The sequence below is a fragment of the Xiphophorus hellerii genome, chromosome 19 (genome assembly GCF_003331165.1).
Source record: "Xiphophorus hellerii strain 12219 chromosome 19, Xiphophorus_hellerii-4.1, whole genome shotgun sequence".
Taxonomy (NCBI): Eukaryota; Metazoa; Chordata; class Actinopteri; order Cyprinodontiformes; family Poeciliidae; genus Xiphophorus; species Xiphophorus hellerii.
The window spans coordinates 11,722,598-11,738,446 of NC_045690.1; the positions used below are offsets into that span (position 1 = coordinate 11,722,598).

The 15,849-nt window shown below is 37.3% G+C and overlaps 2 protein-coding genes across 2 annotated transcripts; one reads left to right on the top strand and one right to left on the bottom strand.

Annotated features, from left to right (window-relative positions):
- Positions 1 to 3,855: 3,855 nt before the first annotated feature.
- On the top strand, positions 3,856 to 4,496 carry LOC116709229 (uncharacterized). The gene has a single exon (XM_032547646.1). The coding sequence runs from the start codon at positions 3,864 to 3,866 to the stop codon at positions 4,494 to 4,496; it is 633 nt and encodes a 210-aa protein (XP_032403537.1). The 5' UTR covers positions 3,856 to 3,863.
- A 7,971-nt stretch (positions 4,497 to 12,467) lies between these two features.
- Positions 12,468 to 15,586, bottom strand: LOC116708553 (glutathione-specific gamma-glutamylcyclotransferase 1-like). The gene is made up of 3 exons (XM_032546429.1): positions 15,171 to 15,586; positions 15,012 to 15,047; positions 12,468 to 13,472 (listed from the first exon to the last, which is right to left on the bottom strand). Exons 1-3 carry the CDS (start codon positions 15,339 to 15,341, stop codon positions 13,071 to 13,073), a joined length of 609 nt encoding a protein of 202 aa, XP_032402320.1. The 5' UTR covers positions 15,342 to 15,586; the 3' UTR covers positions 12,468 to 13,070.
- Positions 15,587 to 15,849: the final 263 nt, after the last annotated feature.

Consider the following 15,849-nt stretch of genomic DNA (forward strand, 5'->3'; position numbering starts at 1 on the left):
AATCCAAGTAAAATTTATTGAGGTTTTCTTAAATAAAAGTCTTTAGATAACTAAGTGGAATGTAAATCTAGAAATTAGTGAAGTTGCAAATATAAAATATGAAACTAATTGTTTTTTATGCAGATACAATGAACTGCAGATTTCCTTCCACCTCAATATTATGTCCTGTGTTATGTTCTATTACCAAAAAATCCTAATAAAATACTTTGAGCTTTGCAGCTGCAATGAATGAAAGGTTCAAGATGAACACTGTCACATTGCATTGAAGGTGTGTAGCTGGTATTCCCCTTTGATCAGGAAGCACACAGAACCCGTATCAGATACTGCCTTCTGTATTTCACCTCTTTTGAGCTTAGTGCATTGTTCTGGAGAGTCAAGGCTGTAAGTTACTTTTTTCACTCCTTTTCTTACACCTTTTGCACCACACAATGTCACCGATGTTCTACCGAATCGCTTTGCAAGTTTTGCAAGATGTGTTTTCAGAAGCGGGAAATGTTTGGGGGTAAAAATGCCCCTTTAAACAAAGTGCTGCTTCTTATCTGTGTGAGCCTGCAGGAAACTCTGGGAGCATTGTGTTTTAAGGCCTCTGCTTCCTGTTTGCCCTCGTTTCTCACTCGTTCGTTCTCTTCTCCTGTGTGCCCCCCTCCCATCCCCTCTTTTTCCCACCATCTGCAGTGTGAGTGATAGACTGTATTCTCCATGGCAGGAGGACAACATCTGGTCTGCTCATGTCGCAAACTCACTCCTGTGCTTCACCTCTGACAGCTGCAAGTCACAACTCTGTTCCTCAGTCCAAGGTAAAATCCAAACACAGGAAACAGTCTTTAAATATCTCTGGATTCAAAAACTCTTTTCCTGTATTATCCTCTTTTATCATAGATCATCTGCAGGGCAGTTCTTCTGAGCAAGATCAGTTCAAACACTCAGGCAAAGTTCACATGTAACTCAGAAAGGAGCAGCAGGTGTCACTATTGTGCTGAAAAAAGATTTTGAGGCTTTACTGCCACCTCTTTTACTGTAAACATGTTTTGTATCTTCATTCTCACACTCTCAGCTCATGAATCGACACCCAGCACAGTATCCTGATTCCTGACACAGATTCACTGAGCTAATCTGCTTAGTAAAGGTCTCTGTGTGGCTTAGGGGGGAGACCATGGAGCACACACGCCTAATTCCACATTTTTATAATCAAAAAGATCAATTTGGTGATTACAGACTGACTCCTGACTTGTGTAAGGTGGTCAACTCCAATACTTAACTGGTTAGCCTCATGGATTAATCCAGTTTTTATTTACGGTAATAGCAGCATACATTTTGGATGCATTGAAAAATCATCCAACAATGGGGAAAATCTGATAGATAAGTGTTAAAAGATTATGTTTATGCCTAAGCCATAGATCAACAGGACCCAATGCAGACACAATGGCAACATTGTGGTAAACAAACCCCTTCCATAATGTTTATTGCACAATATCTCTTTAGTAAAAAGTTATTATGAACATTTGCATACCGTTCAGTTACAAATCAACTGCTCATAGCCTGTATTTGAATACCAATTTAAGGCCATCCCTTCTTAACCATCTCTTGTGACACTCCTCTAACATAAAATCCAGTGCAACCAACTGTCTTCAGGGGTCATGTCCACTTACTCACCATGAGTGAGCAATCATGAAAATCAAGGAGCACAGCATATAGGTCGGGGAGAAAGTTGTGGAAAGGTTTAAAGCGAGGTTAGGTTAGAACACCCCTTACAGAAAATGATGTTCCATCTATTATCCAAAGTAGAAAGAGTATAACTCAAATCCAAGTCTGCCACCCAATTTAACTGACTGACGGGGCAAGAAAAGATTCACTCCCAGAGGCAACCAAGAGGCCCATAGGGGAGCTGCAGAGATCCACAACTCAGGTGGGAGTATCTATTGATAGGACAACTACTGGTTGTCCTATCAATAGATGCATTATATATATATATATATATTAGGTTTTTGTGACATTAGTGGCCTTTATTCAGCAGTAGCTACACAGGAAGAAGGATATAGAGAGAAAGGAAGACATGCAGCAAATGGTGCACAAAGGTCTCAACCTTTTTTTTATTAACAGTGGTGTTCATGGCTGCATTTGTGATTGAGTGGAGGGTGTCATGTTGCATCAATAATCAATTTATAGTTGCAACATATGCCTCTGAATAATAACTGAATCAAATTGTATAAGTGATTTATGGTACAAGAGGAGGGATTCCATATCTTTCTGACAAAGGACAGCAGGCAGACCCCTCACATATTCTATGGAGGGTAAAGTGGGATTAGCTGGCTGGTTCAGGACCCCCACTACCCTTTAATGGACCAGGTGTAACTAAACTGACAGAGATGAACGCTGACCAACATTTAGGCAAAAACGAGGACAGGATGATTCACACTAAGCTGGTAGAGATATAAATTACACAATCCTGCTAAAATAAAGTTATCTCAGATTATGCAAATGCATCGGACCAACAAAAGCGACGTGGCAGAACATACTGAATCTCGGGATTAATGTAATTCATGGATGTGGTTTATGTTTTCCTTCCATAACTGGCTGCTTGTCAAGAATGTGAACAACTGCACAAAGACCAGGGGTTGGAGGAAAGCACAGGTCTGAATTCCCATGAATCATTTGTGCAGTAACAATATCGTGCAAGAATTTGAGTTGACGTGAGAGGGGTATGAATATCGTGCCAGTATAAGATCTATCTAAACAATTTAATAAATTAACATAAACCCCTTTCTGTTTTATTTTCTTTAGTTTTATGTTTTGATAAGCTTCTGCATTGTAATGCAGACATTCATTCTTTAGGCTTTTGATTTTTCTGAACCTTGACCTCATAAACTGCAGAAACCCCAGATCATAAAAATGCCTCCACTCGCTTGTACAGTAGACACTAGGCATGATGGGTGCATCACTTTATCTGCCTCTCTTCTAACCCTGATGAGCCAACCATTCTGGAAGAAGGTAATTCTGAACTCTTCCATTGATCCCGGGTCCAATATTTATGCTCCCGTGCAAACTGAAGCCTTTTTCTCTGGTTAGCCAAAGTGATTAATGTTTTTCTTTAGGTCACATTCCAGTTCATTGGAATTGCTCTTACTTTTACTAATGACCAGACATATACTGTTTTTAATTTAAATCTGTTGTTATTGTTGTAACTGTTAGGGTTGTAGCCAAGTTCTCATTCAAAAATATTGCAATTTCATATCTGTAAAATGGTTGGGGTTTTACCTGTAGTATAGCTCTTATGTGTGACAAAGTACCAATCAGTTCATTAAAAGCAGAAGTTGAGTAACCAAAATTGTACTCCAGAAAGAGTAGTTACTTTAACCCTTTGATGCAAAACATGGGTCAAAAGTGACCCGGCTGAGTTTTTATCTTCTATATCTTTGCAATAAATTAATTTCATCATTCAGTATTCAAGGTATTCCTCAATTAACTTGTTTTTGATTATCATACATCCTTAATTAATTTTTTCTTTTCTTACTTTTTGAACAAAAACCCTTTTTGTATCACTACCCTTCTAATGCACAAAATGGGTCAAAAACGACCCGCATTCATTTTCCAGGTTACTTCATGTATGGTTGAGTGTTTCTATGATATACTTTTGAAATAAATTAATTTTATCATTTACTTTTCCAGATATGCAGTAAATATCTTGTTTTTGTTTACCACAAATCATCATTTTTATTTTTTCTTTCTTAAGTTATGAACAAGCACAGCTTTTGTAATTCTACATGGACAATGGACAACTTTTTCACCAGTGTCCCTCTGGCTGAGAAGTTCCTCAAGAACAATCTGGCCATCGTTGGGACTCTTCACCAGAACAAGCCTGACATATGGCTTCATCTACCATGAAGCCATCCAAATCACGGGAGCTTCATAGCTCGGAATTTGGATTCCATGGCAACATGACCATGGTGAGCTATGTGCAGAAGAAAGGAAAGGCTGTTGTCCTACTAAGCACCATGCATGATGACAAAGCAGTGGATAACAGCAGTCAGAAGAAGAAACCAGAAGTGATCCAGTACTACAATAAAACGAAAGGAGGAGTGGACACAATGGATCAAATGGTTAGCAACTACACATGTCTGCGGGGAACAAGGAGGTGGCCCATGGTTCTCTGGTACAATATGCTGGATGTTGCCACACTCAATGCCTACACCAACTTCAGTGCACAACACCCTGATTATATGGGTGGTGCGAGTAATGCAGGACGACTATTTATCAAGGAGCTGGGCAAAGAGCTCGTCATGCCACATATGAAGAGGCGCATGGAGGGCACACCCAAACTCCAGAAGCATATTATTGAGGCAATGGGAAGGTGTGGGTTAAAAAAAGACACAGCCACCACTCAGCTACAAGAGGACATCAGACAGGAGGACCAAAGGAAGAGGAAGAGGTACGCGATCTGCCCACCTTTCTGTTTCGAAAGACAGAAAAGCCAGCAGCTGGTGTTCCCAGTGCACTAGGCTGGTGTGCAAGGAGCACAAAAAATTAGTGATCATTTGTGAGGCATGCAAAAATTGAGATGGCAGTTTGTGTTCTACTAATGTGTTCAGTTGTGTTTTATTTTGTTTGGTCACATTTCACCAGTTTACAGTTGTTCAACCACAGATAAAGTTCAGTAGCTGTTATCTGTTATCAGGATTTATGTGTATGTGTGATAAAATGACAAACGTGTTGCAAGTATTAAATAAATAACAGTTTGGCCCCATTCACTGCTAAAGTAATTACTTGAAAAATTTTTTTTTTATAGTATTAAGACATTTAATTTTAAATCACACTTGGATGACCCATGTATAGTAATATAAAAATTATTTTTGTTCATAAAGTAGGAAATAAAAAAATAAATTAATGATCTGTGGTAAATAAAAACAAGATATTTAAAGAATACTTGGAATATTCAATCATAAAATGAATTGATTTCAAAACACAGAGCAAAGAAAAACTCAGTCAGCATGAAATAACATGGAAAATCAATGCGGGTCATTTTTGACCCATGTTGTGCATTAGAAGGGGTGTACATATGTTGTGCATCAAAGGGTTAATATAATTTTACTCAAGTGGAAGCATAAAGTAGTCATTCAAAAGATTTGATAAAAGGCAACTCAAGTATTGAGTAACTCGTTGATCATTACACCTCATTTACTTTGTAAAATTTACTGTATGTAATCAGAAACGTAGAAAAGTAAAGTTATGTGCAAGTGGTATTTCAAAAACAAGTAAAACATCAGTATAAAACCAAATTTCTAAATCTACTTATTGCATATATTCTGAAGTAAATACTGTACATACAATAGGTTATGTGTATATGCTACAGTATCTGTGTGTCCAGTTCATTTTTGAGTAAAAACATGATTTTTACTCATTTAGTGGAGAAACATAAGGTGAATAGAGGGGCCAGATATTATGCTCAAAGAATAATAGCATCAACTTTGTATTAGTCATCCATCCATCCATTTTCTAACACCCTTGTCTCTAGTGGGGTCGGGAGGGGTGCTGGTGCCTATATCCAGCTAACGTTCCGGGGGAGAGGCGGGGTAAACCCTGGGCAGGTCGCCAGTAAGTCACAGGGCAACACAGAGACAGACATGATAAACAACCATGCACCCCCCCAACACACACACACACACCCTCACACCTAGGGAGAATTTAGAGAGACCAATTAACCTGTACTGTGGGAGGAAGCCGGAGTACTCGGAGAGAACCCACGCATGCACAGGGAGAACATGCAAACTCCGTGCAGAAAGACCTCGGTCCGGGAATCAAACCCAGGACCTTCTTGCTGCAAGGCAACAGTCCTTGTATTAGTCAAGAAGTAGTAAAAAGTATTGTGCAGTAAAACAACTACTAGAAGATTTTTTCAAAACAACTGCTCAAAGATATATAACTAGTTACTTCCCATTTGTGATTAAAAGATACACTTCCTGAATCACAGTATCAGAAATAAACAAAAATAACTGAAAAAAATTTAATGCTTCATAAGTGATTCTTAGACATTTAATGTATGACTGTTTTAAACGAAGCAAGAACAACATGAATCAACATGGAAAGCTAACGTTACATTTATTTGCTCCTTGTCTGTTGTTCTGGATCTATTGCACCTGTAGATACTAGTGGGAAGTCATCTGGATAAGTGAAAGATTTGAATTACACTGCTGAGTTCGTTTCAGATGTTTCCTGACTTTCCTGGTATTCCTACACAGTAGACCAGGAAGCACACCCCTTACCTCCCTCTAGCACCATTGTCTTCCTAAATATCCTTTTGATAGAAGGTTTTGTTTGGTGTCATGGCCCATAAACTGAAAAAATGAAACAAAAACACAATGAACCTGTGGGAAAGAGCTTCAAACTAATGACTGTAGCAATAAAAAAGGATTTCACAAATCTTTTGTCAATGAATGTTACCCACTCAGGAAGCAGTGCAAGGTAATTTTTCAACAAAAAGACATAAAAGAGATAAGTCAAAGGAAAGTCTTGACATTTTCTGGAAAACACAGCTATATTCCAAGCTGCATTATGAGTAAGTTTCAGAAAAGAATGGAAAATGCAAGCTAACAAAAACCAATTGAAAAGTTATGCTAACATGAATTATAATAACTTATTTTAATCTAAACATAAGACAAAAATAAATATGGTTTTCACAAATGGGTTTTATTTTCATGGGTTATAATGTCTGGACAACAAGGTGACTTGTTTGGTGCTGCTTAACTAATATCACAATGCAAACATCTCTGACAGCATCATGAGCAAGTTGTTCATAACATTAGCAAACATGTTACGTCATCATGAACTAGCAAAATGATGACGTAAAGATAGACGAGATTTGATCCCAGGTGTTAAGACACAAGTTGTGGCATGCTGAATGTAGCTGAAGAAAAATTGTAAGTACGGAAACAAAATTAGATTGATAAAAAAGTGTTTCTCAAGCAATGAGGAAACTAATGAAACATTAGTAGGCTTCTTGGTTCTGTCTTTAATTTTGTCAACACAGCTTCAGTCCTTCACTTTAGAAAATATAAATATTACTTGAATTCTTATGACAAACAAACAAAAACAAATTTAAATATCACCTGGTGTTCTCTAGACCTATTTTATGTCAGGGCGACATCAGTTACAGAGACATTGGAAATATTCACACCCTTACTGATAACCAGGTCCAGTGTGTGTCCTTGAGTGTGTGTTGCTTGTTTGACATGTTGTGTTAGACCAAAAGTCTCTAAAATATTAGCGAGCTTTTTTGCCCCTCTGTCTTGGGGGTTGTCAACATGAATGTTGAAATCACCGACAATTATTAAACAATCATAATCAATACATATAAGAGATAGAAGTTCATTCAAGTCAGTAAAGAAATTTTCCACAAAAGTTGGAGTTTTGTATAGAGTTACAGTCAAAGTTCGTTTGCGGCCTTTAACCTCAATTCCAAGATACTCAAAAGAGGTGAAATGACCCAAAGAGATTTTACTACAATTTATGGTATTCTTAAATATTGAAGCCACGCCTCCTCCTTTTTTGTGTTTTCTATTCTCATTGAAGAAATTGTAGTTAGGAGGCGCAGATTCAATTAGTACGATCGATTCATTATTATCATTCAACCATGTTTCTGTCAGAAACATAACATCGATATTATGCTCAGTGATGAAATCATTAATTAATAGAGCTTTAGCACAGAGAGATCTGGTATTTAAAAGAGCTAGTTTAAGTGACTTGGAGGCCAAGTCGTTGTATAATACTGCTAATGTGCTTGGGGTCGGCCGGAGGCATTTTGTCCCGGTTCAACTTGGAGATGAAGAAAAGTAAGGTAAAAATAAAAGTAAGAAAATCCTCCAGTCTTTAGGTTTGTAGTAATCCAGTTATGATGTTGAAAATGTGAATATAACTATAAAAACTGTCACTTTAAAAATAGCTCAGGCAGAGTTATCAGTAAAAACGGGAGAGAGCAGGACAAGCTGTTGCTCCTTCAGCTGCCACACAACAATTGTAAAATGATTGGAGCCATAAATATAGATTTTGTCTGCAATATATGAACCCATGTATCCCTAAAAGATCATTTGCATTTTTATAGAAAATACATTTTAAAAACTGAGCAACATTTTTACAAGATATGGCATGTTACAGTAAACTACCAAATATAAGAAAGCTTAAAAGATAATCTTTTATTGCTGTTGCACCTCACAATTAATATGCTAGAAAAATGCACGTCTTAACTGGATTTAAGTTGCTTAGTGGTAAATACATCAAGAAATAATTGTTTTAATATATCCCCAACAATTCCTTTAGAAATAATTGTTTTAATATATCCCCAACAATTCCTTTAGAAATAATTGTTTTAATATATCCCCAACAATTCCTTTAAAGCAAAAATTAAAAAAAAAAAAGAATCTATGCTTAGATCACTTATTTTTAACTGACAATTCATTTAACTGAGTCATTCTTCAAGATGAGAAAGAGAAGAGAACATGTTTTTCAAGTGAGCCAAAAGCATATTCATCCTCAAGAGCTTTGGCTATGAGAAAACAACTACCTACCTAATCCTTTCCACGGCTACAGTCAGAGCAATAATTAATATCCTTGAAACATCTGGAGCTGTGACAAACAAGGGTGCAATGTTTATTGTTTCATCACACAAAGAGGAGGATGGTAAGAGAAGTAAATAATATGAAACCTTGTGACACCTTGTGATCATCAAGTTTCTACAATAACATTAAGACATAATCTGTCTGCCACCTGGTTGTGAAGGAGGCGTCACAGAAAAACAAATTCTGACTCATATTCATTGCCTTAAACCCAAACACTTGAGTTGGATTAATTTTAAGGCATCCACCCATCTATCCATCCACCTACCCACTGTATTGACTTCCCAATGCAGAGTTACAGAGGAGATGGTGGTTTTCTTCAGAGGTCATTGGAGAGACCCCAGGCCGGGATTCAAAGCCAGGAACTTCTTGCTGCAAGCAAAGCAAACCCTTCTGTCAGTGGCACCTCCCTTTAAACTTGAACCAAAAGATGAATGTAGAAAAGTACATTTGAATTACAATCTTATAGAAAACTGAAAACAGGTCATGGTTAAGTCTTTTAGAATGATGATGATCCATATAACATAATAAGGTAAAAATGGTTCACCTGAAATCAACATTCTACCATGCTGCAGTTCTCACACTATGGTGTTTGTCATTTCATCACATATCAAAGATTGTAGATCGTTTGGATCTGATCATACTGGTCATACCTGCCAAGGACTCAATATCTTACAGAAAATGTTTGGGTGAGCTAAATAAAAGAAATAATAAGACAGGAGCCCAGAATTCTGGAAAGCTAAAGAGAACGGACAGAGAAGAATGGCGGATCCCTCTCTCTCTAAGAGAACCAACCTTAGTAGATGTTATAGTAGAAATTGTGTTCGATTCATAACAAGGGGTTGTAGAAAATACTAAAAGCATAAATAACCATAGGTTTGGCACTGGTGATTTGGTAAAGCAATTATTTCTAATGTAACTTAGAAGATAAAATGGTGAAGAATGGCCGGCCTTTGACTTCCTATAAAGTGCCATTGTGCTTTCAGCACATAGATACTCTTCCTCTAGTAATGAAGTAGCCTTTATGAAAGCAAGAGTGAGGTGAGTTCCCAGTTGACCTCGCAGTATAGAGTGTTGGAACTGGAAAGCAGAAAGACTCCATCGGAGACCATATCACATTTTCTTTAAAACGCATTTGGGGTGACCTATAACTTCTGCACTGACCAACCTAAGATCAAAGGTCAGGGTTCAAACTTGGTGCACATTAAACATGCAGATGGAGAGTTAAAAATGCATCACATTTTTTGAGAAACATTAAACCATTTGTGCTGACGTTCCTATCCTGAGGACTTGACCTCTAGATTTTGTTGAAATGTTTATGTTCCTGCAAAATAAAGTCTGCTGTGTATAGAAGATAAAACATGAGATCTTATTTTGAGAAGAACTAGTGGCTTTAAATACTGGTTTCTGTTGCCTAGTGATCGACTGATGAACAGCTCAGAGTCTACCCCACCTCACCCAATGATTACTGGAGATTGGCACCAGCTTTCTACAACCCTGAGATAAGTAGACATATACAGTTAATTGGTTTTAGGAGAACCTTTTGCTTTTACCCATCATGCAGTGTTTCTTGTGCATTATAAATGCTTAGAGTGAAAACTGTTGATGTGGTTAATACTTTCTCAGTACTTGCTAGTTTTATGCAAGACTATTTTCATATAATGTGACCTGGTGATGTTGGGCCTATCTATCACATACCAAGGACCATGGATCCAACACTTGGTTATGCAACACTTGAAGGGATTATGTTGAAGACAAGTTGCCCTTGTCAGTGGAGTTTTAAAGATACACTTACCCCAAGTCAGTCAGTATAATGATTCCAGACCAACAAGATGAATCATGGAGTGGCCATTCAAATCCTTGTACCTTAATACAACAGACAACGTGTGTGTTAATATTAAACATGCTGTTTCTGAAGTCGAACCAAGGAATGCAGAGCCATTGTGGAATGTGGTTCTAATGCCATGGGCTGGAAGACCTATTCAAAGTTGCTGGAAATATGTTGACACCCTGCCGAATAGAAAAAGTGGGTGTAGAACTAAATATTAGTTCAGTGATTCACAAGAGAGTTAAGTCTCCAAGTATTTTTGAGCTTGCAAAGTAAGATGCAGACTTTACAGGGATTTTTTTGTTGTTTTGGAGGGTAAAGGGGTTGCAGTCGAATATTTTTTTGTCTTCACTTTCAGCATTTAATGAACAGCTATTGATGTTTTAATTTGGAGCAGAATGTGCAGTGTTCATTGCTTTTGTGTGAATGAAAATTAAAGTACAGAAGTACTTGAGCTTCTGTGAGTCATGTAATCTGTTTTTGGTGAACGGTGTGTACAAGATTGGATTGCATGGCATGTGACACACATATTACTATCAAGCTGTTCTACTGGAAATAACAAAGAACATATCTGCATGGATTCAATGCTGTCTGTCAGCATTCATTGGGCGAGCTAACTTTAGTTTCACTAAAAACAATGCTACCTTGTTGGAGAGGATTGAGTTGAGCCAACAAATGTTTTCTAACTATTGTCACAAACAGTTCCTCCATCTATCAGCTACACAGCTGTTCCAGGAAAAAAAAAAACTGTTATCCAATAAAACATAAGATCTGTCAGCATGCGGGGAAAATGTTCCTGTCACCAGGTTTTTTATGTGTCAGTCCAGTCTGAATGGAGCATTGCCTGCCCTTGCCCTAACCCCTGGCCTATTAAAGGTGATTTCAGCCTGAGTCACAGGTTTAAATGAGAGGCTAAAATGTGAGCTTGTTTCTCCACTTCTGAAACAACTCCTTATTTTCCATCTGAGCATTTGACACAAGTTTAGTTGCATCAAACTCATAGCCAGGAGTGAAAACCTCTATCTGCACCCCCACCTCCCAGATAAGTCTCTGTGCACTCTTCTGTACTACAGCATATCTGGATATCATGTTCTTCAGGATATCCCTCTTGGTTTACCAAGAATTTTTCCTCAGAGTGTTAAAAAGGCCCAAGGTCCTACAATACTTTCCATTGGCCTTGAACATGTTATGTTTTACATCACTACAAGTACAAACTTCACTGTATTTTATTGGGATTTTGTGGAGTTTATCAAAATAAAGTAGTTCATAATTGAGAAAAGGGAGGAAAATGGCATACAGTGAAGGCTTTAAAGGTTTGTAAATTCAATACAATCTTTGCACAATCTTCACTAAAGGCTTCCAGAGACGTCCCACAACAGAACTAGTTTTCTTAATCAGGTTGATTAATAAGTTTCAGTGCCAAAATTATTGTGCACCCAGTGGTGGCTACTTCCTTGAAGCCGTACCAGGTAACTGAGGTGAGCGAATTTGTCACCAGGACTATTAATAGCCCTTTACGGACAGTTAAATTATATTACAATATTCCTCTGCATTCCTTTTGGTATGAAAGAGAGGCGAGAAGAAAGCAATTGTTTAAAGAAAGTCATAATAAGTCCTGTTTGCTGTCTGCCACAAGCAACCGTTGCACCTTTTAAAAAAAACAAAAACACTTGCATTTATTATTGCATCTAGATTTTACAAAAACATTTGTAGGTTCGTAACCATTTACAGCCAAAGTTATTAAGAGCCATTGCAAAAGGCCCAAGGAGCCACAGGTTGCAGTCCTCTGAACCAGAGCTATAACGGTTTAGATCGAACTACATGTTTGATTGACTCAGACAGAGACCAGATCTAAATGTAGAATGTGGAAAGACAGTTCAAAACCTATGTTCACAAACTTAGATTTACACTTTGTTGTATACATAAAACTATGTGTCCTTTTCATTCCACTTTACAGTAATCAATTGCTTTGCATTGGTCAATCGCATAAAATCCACATACATACATTGAAGTGTGTGGTTGTAAAGTGACAAATCAAGAAAAAATTAAAAGGATATCAATGCTTTGCAATCCTTTTTGCACTTGACAAATCACCAGTTAAAAAAAATGTATCTTTCTATATCCCTACAAGTGCATATCATGCAACCTTTAACCCCTTTCACAGTCTCAAAGGACCTAATCTTGACTAGTTTTTTAACTTCCCTTTAACTCACTCTTTAAGAGTCCAGCAAACACAATAAAAAAATAAACACAATTGTAACTTTAAAAACTCTTTTCCTCGTCCACAGACACTACAAGAGAAAAAGTCAGAATAGCATGTTGTAGTCTATGCTTTTTATGATAAAAGAAAAGGCTGAAAACAATTACCTTCATTAAAAATGCAACATTTTTATTCAAATATACTTAAAAGTACATTTTTAAAAGTGCTTAAACACAAATTTAAAAGAAGAAGTAATTATGTTAGGTTTTTTTTTTAAGGAAAACAAGTGTTCACTGCAGACCCTTGTAGTCAGTCTTTCTTATTACCAACAAAAATAGGAATTTTTTCACATGAAATCCTTTCATTTTTTTGTAGCACCAAATACCTTAAATAATCAAAAAGTAATATAAGTCCTGTGTGCTATCATTTAAGGTCACCGTTAGAGAGCTTTTTGAGCTGAGAGTGTAATCTCTCCATGTGGGAAGATCTTTAAAAGAGCTGCCTCGATGGAGAAAAGGTGCTCGTCCTCCACCTCCGGACAGCACAGCCTCATAAACTCTGCCAGCCGGAGCAGATATTCGATATTGTGGCCCGTTTTTCCACTGGAAATTGAAATTTGGGCTGCAATCTCCACATCTGAGGCTGGACCAAGGTAAATGGGGTTGTCCGATGTGGCGATGTAGACCAGAGCCAGCAGAGGAGTGTGGCTCTTCTCTTTAGGAACAAATTCCACAATTTCTGTTATGTATCCTCCCATCATAACCTCCCTGACGTTGAGGTACTGAAGGGACTCCTCCATGTGGGACTCTGGTACTTCGTAGGCAACGCCCCATGTGCAGGCCTGAGCTCAAAAACACAGCAGTGTCAGCAGCAGTGCTATGTAGAACAAACACGCTATGCTATGATCAGACCTGATATCCATATTTACTATTCTTTCACGTTGGAAGCAATAAATAAAAATAAAAGACAGTAGAAAGAAACACATTTTGTCAAAAATATTTCAATTTCAAATTTGTATTTCTTTTACTAGGAAGTTAAGTAATTGACCAACTCAAAGAAGTACACAATTATGAAGTGGAAGGAAAAATGACACATAACACAAAAGCTGAAAAGTTTGACCTGCATGTGTACTTTATCCCTCTTTACTCTGTTACCCTTAAATAAAATCCAGTGCAACCACTACCATCAGAAATAGCCTAATGAGTACATAGACCAAAGAACACACAAGCCAGGTCAGCAACAAAGATTTGGTTGATTTCAGTTATGAAACTAAGCTTTCATCAACTTTTAAATCCATGGCCATCCACCTAAAACTGTCATCAGCAACTTATGCTGTCTAGATCCACTTAGACCTTGGATGAAATGAACAAAAAAAATACTTGGAAACCAAGTTTTAGAACTGTAAGCTAAGTGAAAATGTTTTACTGGGATGCTCAAACTACAATTAAGTTCTTTCTTTCTTTCATTTTTAGGCTTTAAAGCAAAGTAAAAAGTAAAACTTATTAGAGTAGACCAAAACCTACTGGGTTTCTTCTACTGAAGGAAAATAGACATTAAGTAGTCCAATTAAAAGAATAAACACATAAACACACACATAGTTTTTGTTAGACATTCTTCTAACAAAAACTAAAACTTTTACCATGAAACTTGTTGTGCCTACATGTGATTCAGTTTTTAGGATCTTTTTTTTATTAGATACTCAGTTATGTATCTTCATTCATATCCGACATGTTTCGATGTTGTACTTCCATCTTCCTCAGAAGTGCTGCTTCAGTACAACAGCTGTGTCACAGCTGTTGTACTGAATTCTCTAAACACTCGGTTCTCTTCCGACATATCTGACATGCTTTGATATTATATCTTCTTCTTTGTCAGAAGCTGTGTGATGACAGAGATGTGACCTTTCATCTGGAATCTGAAGAGAAAAAAAATTCTCCTAAAGAAGAAAATTATTCCCCTTCTAGATGTGAAAAGCTGGTAGAAACATCAGATTTGCAGCTTTAACTGTGGTTCAGCAAAGTTCAGAACTTCAGCACATTTATTTATATTACTAAATATGTCATATTTAGTAATATATGCCAATATATGTGGCATATATTTGGTAATATTCCACATATTACTAAATATGTGGCATATTTAGTAAGGTAAATATGCCACATATTTAGTTTGTGAAAAAAGTGAAAAGAAAGAAAATGAAAACCAGGTAAAATCTCCCTTTGACTTCACAATTATATAGAACTTTGTGTTGGCCTATCACATAAAACCACATTAAAATAAAATTAGTTTTTTGGCTGTAATGCCACAAAATGGAAAAAAGTTCAATTTTCCAGGGAATTGTAGGGCATATTTTGTACAGATTAGAAAACATGAATGTACTTACCTCCTCATCTTCTACTAGTGTGGCAACTCTGCCTGGCTGAATAGCAAAGATACAGATAATTATTATGTTTTATATAACATAAAGTAATACATGTACATTTCAGTCAATGAACTGTCTTCAATTCACAAAAAAGAGAAGGTTCATGGCCTCAAAACTCACCTTCTCTTTATCCCCTCGATGGAAATCATCCCCATGCCAGAACCGTCTCTTGTATCCTTTAATGTAACCAACTTTCCGTCTTTTATAAGCAAAATCCGGCTTCCAAACTAAAGATCCGTAGCCAAAGATCCAAAGACTGTTTTTTTCATGTGCCATGTCTATAAGTTTCATTCTGATCTCTATTCTCTAAAAAACACGAGACCTTATGTCCACAGGTAGCTTCCTCTCTCTACGTCTCATTTTCTTCTGTCCATCCTGTCTGCTACACTTCACTGCTCCTGTTAGATAAGTGTTGATTCTTCATATCATCAGCATATTGAAAGGGCTGAGTGTATTCTTTGCTCTGGCTGTCCTCTAATTTAAACTTGTAGATACTGTCCGTTCCTCCACTGAGCTCAAGAGAAAAATAACACGTGGATTTGTTGTTCAGTGTCCGCAGCAGCACAAGCTCAGCCAATAAAGTTGCAGAGTGGGCGGGGTTTAAATAATGTAAGCCTATCAATATTGAGCAGTGACGCAATCGACGTTCATGAGATTGGACAACATTGAAGTTGAGAAGGGGGAAGACATGCGGCAAATGTCGTCGGGTCCGTCCTGTCAGCCCACTAGCACATAAGGGACACTAGAGCCCACAAAAGACCCCCTGGATGGGTAAAAAAAAAAGAAGATTAATTTAAAA